Source organism: Chaetura pelagica, unplaced genomic scaffold (assembly GCF_000747805.2).
Source record: "Chaetura pelagica isolate M959 unplaced genomic scaffold, ChaPel_1.0 scaffold115, whole genome shotgun sequence".
Classification (NCBI taxonomy): domain Eukaryota; kingdom Metazoa; phylum Chordata; class Aves; order Apodiformes; family Apodidae; genus Chaetura; species Chaetura pelagica.
This window is the reverse complement of record NW_009953761.1, coordinates 6,144,169-6,150,696: the sequence shown is the minus strand read 5'-3', so window position 1 is coordinate 6,150,696 and position 6,528 is coordinate 6,144,169. Positions and strand designations below refer to the sequence as shown.

At 34.7% G+C, this 6,528-nt stretch overlaps 1 protein-coding gene across 1 annotated transcript in view; it reads left to right on the top strand.

Moving 5' to 3' along the window:
- Nucleotides 1-6,528, top strand: part of DIAPH3 (diaphanous-related formin 3) — a 128,769-nt gene that overhangs the window by 114,388 nt on the left and 7,853 nt on the right. The window contains exon 21 of the mRNA XM_010000881.1: nucleotides 4,658-4,828. Within this exon, the coding sequence (XP_009999183.1) occupies nucleotides 4,658-4,828 (171 nt within the window). The remainder of the gene's footprint in view (nucleotides 1-4,657; nucleotides 4,829-6,528) is intronic.

The following is a 6,528-nucleotide window of genomic DNA, read 5'->3' as shown; positions in this document are numbered from 1 at the left end:
CTATTATTACTAGGGAGCTGGGTACAAAAATGCTTATGTATTGTTTATCGATTATACTACATTAGTGTGCTCATATTTGGATTAAAAATAGGAGAAAATCAATGAAATCCTTCTCAGAGAGCTGCTTCTTTTGTTTATGCAACTGGAGTTTGCTTTGGCTGCAGAAGGGAATGTCTGAGAGCTGAAGAGGCCATGGCATTGTCAGACGTTTGGGGAAAAAATGATTTCAACAAGAGTATTGTATAAACCTGATAGGCACACATGCAGTTAAAAAAAAAAAAAAAAAAAAAGGGCAAGAAAGCCAGAAGTTGCCTGTTGAAGACAAGAGAAAACATAATCTTGGGAGAAATAAAGCATAAATATTGTGTTTTCAGCCTTCTGTGACACTGAGTGAGTATATCCAACTAGATCTTATTTCACTGTTAATGGATATTTCAGGCCTTTGCTGGTGTTTACAGAAACCTCCTAATATTTTGCCTCTGAAATATTTCTTTGTTAGTGCTCTAAAGGATCTGACAATACAAAGGGGTTTTTGTTGTTATTTTTTGGGGGGAGGTTAGGCTATATTTTGCCACAGAACTTTACTTTTAAATGCAACATCAATAATACATTGCCAGTTTTAGAGAATTATTCAATAAACTGTCCATCAGTCCATAATGAAGTTTAAATAACAAAAGCAATAGTATCTTTTCAGATTTTTATTTTAACAATATGGCATCATGCTAGAGATTAGCTTCTCCTGTCGGCCAGGATAGCACAAGTGAAGCAAAATATCTGTAAGCAAGAGGAAGATTCTTTTGATATGGAGATTGCAGCCATCCAAGAAAACTGTCATACAGGTTGGGCAGCATGTAGGATTTCTGAAATATCTGAAATAACTATTGCAAAAAGCAAGAAGGTTGACAGCAATGGAAATGAGAGAGCACACAAGTAGTATTGCTTTGCTTTGGAGAATTATTTCTAGGATTTAAGATAAAACAGATACAGTCTGAAAACTAGATGAAATATTGCTTTAATTTTAAACAAAAATAATGATCTGGGGCTGGGGGAGAGGGAACCAAAATGTTTCCATAGAAATTTGTTGTAAGGAAAAATCGTAGTACCATATCCTCATATTGTAAATACCACTTTCCATTTCTGCATTCTGAGATAACTGAGATATGGAACTAGAAGTGTAGTAAGAATGTTTTTTACCAGATTTTGCCTTGGCTGTAATAATGAAACTTCAGAGGAAAGAAAGTTTTGGGCATTTACACATCTCTTTATCTGACCTTAATGATACAAAATTTTTTAGGGAAAAGAATCATCAAACATGTGGAGGTTAATAAGAGTAGCATAAAATGGAAATGAATTTATTGGTTGTAATCTGCTAGTTTTGACTATTAATTTCTGTTGACTTTTTTACACATGAAATTGTCTTCAGGAGAGCATTTGATATTATGTAAAATTGGAGAATATTCATTAGAACAGAAAGTAAGGAATCACAAAGTACTCTCTCTCTCTGCAAGGAATATGGCAAAATAGAAAAATTTTTCTATTGAACCAATGAGCATATCTGAGAATGGGCTAGACAGCTTTGCCAGCCAAGAGGGAGATTGAGTCACTGAATGATCTTGAGGAAGCTGAGTAACAGAAATGAAAATCAATACTATAAAGTACAAGTTAATGCATTTTAATACTGTAATAAGAGTTTTAGTCAAGAAAAAAGGATATTTTACTGTAAGATAATCAGCTAAAGTATTTCCAGTAGAACTGTAGAAATACTAATGTAAACATTAAAATGGCTTATGACTCATCACCTGAAATACTATGCAGAAAGGTTTTAAAACAGAAGCAGGTGAAGAGGCTTCTGGAATAATCACGACATTAGAATACCTGAATTAAGAAAGAAAACTTTAAGAACAAAGTTATTTTAACCCTGAAAAGCAGAGGGTGAGGAAGTCTAATTATTGCCAGTAAAAGTATCAGGAGCCTTTTTGAAAAAGCAGTAGCAGAGTTCAGTGGGTGTAAGAGAAGACCACTCAGGCAGTCATGCATTGTATTGAATGAACAACTTGGTTTTGTGAGCTCACTAGCATTCAAAAGTCCAGTCTTTGTTTCCAATCTGTGCTATGAGTTGCTTACTTTAGATTGGTTTGCATTTATATCTGAATCCCCCCAGGATAAAGGGTCAAATTTAGAGATTATATTTTTTTTCTCTTCTGCCCTTTTTCAGTATCCCTTCATATTTTATACCATGTCTTCTAGAGGGGCACAAGGGAAGGTTCTCAGGTATTTCATGTGACCTTTTTGTTTAGGTGATGCTTGTATTTACGGATTTGATATTTTCCATCTACTTTCGCAAAACTGGGTGTTGCGAAGACAATTGTAGCAGACCAATACCAGCATATTGTGAGACAGTTTCTGCTTGAGGCTGTCACCAAAAACAGAAGGAAAACATATCTAATAATTGTGCACCGCTGAAATTAAAGGAAAGCTGAATTTTATATTCAGGAAAAACTGAAGATCATGACAGTGGGAAGAAAGACACACCTTCAGAGCAAGAGAGAGATGTAAAGATTCTTGATCAAATATGCACCTGTTCAGGGTCAAAAGCATTGAAGGAATAGAAATAAAAAATTGGCTTTGCTGGAAGCATGGTTCTGAAAATGTATGTCTACAACCTGTTAATCAGCTTTAGGCACTGATGTTGATTTTTTTTATCTGGGTAAAAGAATGTAACTCTTACCCAGCTGCTATCTGCAATTGGTATAGATGTTTTTATTGAGTTGGGTTTTTTTGTTTGGTTTTTGGGTGTTTTTTTTAAACCTATATGCTTGCTGAGTCTGAGCATTCTAACATTTTCTAAGTATGTTGCTTTAATTTTATGCTGTGAACTCTTTTTATGCAAGACAAACTATACTGTGAAGAGTCTTGTCAACAGATTAGGCACAAGGTTTATTTTTGTTTCTCTTAGCAGCTTTCTAAGTATATCAGTGTCTTAAAATTGTGTTTGCCTACCCTTAAAGGCTTCTTAGGACAGCAGAAGTATGACTTTACATTAACATCTGGTTTGTTTCTGGAACCTGGGAAGACTGAAACACATTTGCAGTCAACATTGTCAGCTTCTAATTTTAGCTCTGCTTCCCAAATAAGGCTGTCTCCTAACTACTGAAACCAGCTGACCTACCTGGTGATCATATGGGTTTACAAAATGCTGGGTGAAAATCTGCGAAGTCTAACATATAGTTGGATAACTGTGTTTTTAACTAAACTGAGGATTTAAAAATGTGATTATAAACCAACTTATGAGTTGTAATCTATAATAAGAACATATTTATATTCCCTTAGTCCTTTTTGGAAAATTTGATTCTGTCCAAGTTGTTTGAGTTGGATTGTTGGATTGTTGTTTGTTGTTTGTCTTTTTTTTAGGTTACATTAGGATTTTAACAAGTTGCCATTGATCATTTTATAGTTGTGTTAACCTTTCTGCTAAGAATGGGGTTGTAGTTGGTATGCAACATTATAGTTATATTGTTTAGAGACTCTGTCAGGCTTTTATGAGAGAAAGATGTGTTCAGTGTGTGTATCTTATATTTTCTATTGCATAATTCTTACTCATGGATCCACTGCAGATCTTAGTAACATCATAGGGCCAAGTTTTTTTAGGTGAAGTGTTATCTTTATTGATACAGTATATTATGAATGAAATAGATGATGAAAATTAAAAATAACAAGTCATTAGTCTAAAATTCAGAGTTCTCATATATATCTATTATTCTGAAAAAAGTTAATTAAATGTTAAATTTACTTCATAAACAAAAAGCTTATTTCCATAATATCAATCCAATATAGAATATATGCTAGCATGAGTTATTCTCAGGTTACTCTTAGGGTCTTGATATTTTAATCAACTATTTGCAGATCAACTGTTCAACATCCATGCATTGCTGTGAATGGTTGGAAGTTGTATTTCTCTTTTTCTGATAAAGATAATTTGCAGGTTTTCTTCATCCTTCTATAAATCCCTGATGTTTTCTGTCTACTCCATTATTTTTCTTAAGTCCCTGTTTTTCTGTGCCACACACTCTCAAGTGCTTGCACGTTCTTCCAGCTTGGCAAGCACTTTTGCACAACAAATTCAGCTGTGATTTTTTACCAGGCACCATGCTTTCAAACTGGGGAATTTAGTCTTAGGTGTCATACATAGCTGTTAAATAGCGCCATTTTCTGTATGTTTTGAGGATCTAATTTTCCTCATGATCTTCCATACAAATGTTCATATTTTCTAACAGAATGAGATTGAAGAAAGCTTTGTGGTTCTTGGAATGGCTTCAAAAACTTGTCCTTTGGTTAATCAGAAGAGACAGACTAGCATATGTATATCTCCAGTTATGTTGAAAAGACTGCTAATTGCAGTGCAAAACCTTAGGCATAAAAATAAAACAAAATGCAGTGTTCAAACAGCACACATCTGATGAGAATAAGGCAAACATGTATGAGAAGGAAACTGAACACTTTAGAGCAAACCCCTCATCTGGTATCATAATTTGTGCAGTGTGCTTTTATTTTAGAATTAAAAACATGGTCTGCTGATTTAGTAAGGTTTTAACTCAAGTGTTTTACAAACAATGTTTCTTGTTTAAGGTGTTAACAGAATGAATGTTCTGTATTTTAGTCTCAGCGGAAAACCTGGAAAAGAGCCTGAAGCATATGGAGAGGCAACTCCAACAGCTTGAGAAGGATTTGCAGACTTTTCCAGTTCCTGAAGATAAGCTCGATAAATTTGTAGCAAAAATGTCAATATCCTTTAGAGTATTCTTTAAACAAACAAAACCAAATCACAGAAGTAATTTAACTGCACTACCTTAAACTTTAAACTTTGCATAAATTCTGTCTAGTCTTTAGCATTTATTTTTGAAAAATGCAGCTTTCTTTTTCCCCTCTCAAAAACCAAATAACATGAACTGTCCGATTAAGGGATTCATTTGCAGTGAACAGAATGAGTAGAAAAATGCTTACTGTCAGGTTTTACACTCTGTATAAGTTTCTTAACTTAGTGAAGAGTAGTTATTGTAGAAATGTTAACCATTTCAGTTTAAATGATTTTTCACATGAGAGTATCTTAGAAAAAAAATATCTGTCACGCCTGTGTATGCATTAGCACTGTGAATGTTTTTGTATACGCAACCACAGAACCAAAAAAGTTGTCTTATTTCAGTACTGAGATTCATAGGAAATGAAAAGTGGTTTCTGGTCATATTTTTGCCAAATTCCATTTCTCACTATTTATTTCAAACCCTGCAGCCAGCTTCACTGGCTGCCTCCCTCATAAGAAGGCCTTGTGACACAAAGCTACTTAATTAAAGCAGAAAAAAAACATTCTTTCACTTCTATAAATCCCTCCCTGCCAGATGATGGTCATACATGCTTGGCACTGAGACTAACCTGGAAGCAGAAATACCACCAGATAAAGAAGCAGGTTGAAATTTCCTCAGGAGGCATGGTTAGGTTATTACCTAGCTGGAAGACTACTTTGCTATGTACAAAGGCAGGGGGACTCAGCAGACATTCTTCATGATTAATCTCATACTCTTAAATAAAAGATGTCGAGCAACCCTGAAGCCAAGTGAATAAACCAGTTCTTGCTGCATTAGGGTCAGTTTCCTCTTCAGTAGACCAGCTGCAATCAAAGTGTTTACAGCTTAGCTTTAGGCCTAGTCTGGACAACATAGGTTGTCTGTAACCTTTCAATATCGCTACTAATGTTTTTGTAAGGCCAGGTATTTTGTTGGTGAGATGATTCTATTTGATTTTGTTGCAGGCTTTTTTCTTCCAAGTCAGTGTGTTTGTGAGAGATATGTTACAGCCCACCAGCATGGTATCTCTATAGTATGAAACATCAGTTTTGTCCCTGAAGAAGCCAGTAGCATAATAGGAGAACTAGAAGAGATGTCCTGAAGGCATAAAGTGGAAGTTAGAGAAAAATAAATTCCTGATAGCTTTCTCAGAAATATTGCCAGAATTATGCAAAGTCTGTGCTTGGTTAAGAAAATTCCCATGTAGTCTAGCAAGTTAGGTATGGGAAGCACTTAACAAGAAATCTAACCTATTAAAAAGGACAGACTCTTCTTAATCCATTACAACAGAGTAGGATGGGCTATTTTAGTTGGAAGGGATCTATGGCGATCATCTAATCCAAAATAATCATGGTGCTGGCAATTAAAATACCCTATAAGCTTTTCCATTTTGAAGCTGAGGATTAGGGTTTGAAGAGATAGAGAATTTCATATTGAGCTTTCTTTGGAGATGTAGCTATAAAACTTCCGTACCTCTAAAATAGATATAGAAGAAATTAGCAAAATTCAGTTGAGGATGAATGAAGAATATCCTGAACAAATTAGCTTAATTTAAGAAGTAGATCACAGGAAAAGTAAGTTCAGGAACAAATACGTACTTCTATGCTAAGATCAAACATCTGGAAAAAAAAAAAAAGTATTTTATGTAAGATGCTTCATTTCCCTTTGTGTTATTGACATATTGGGCATT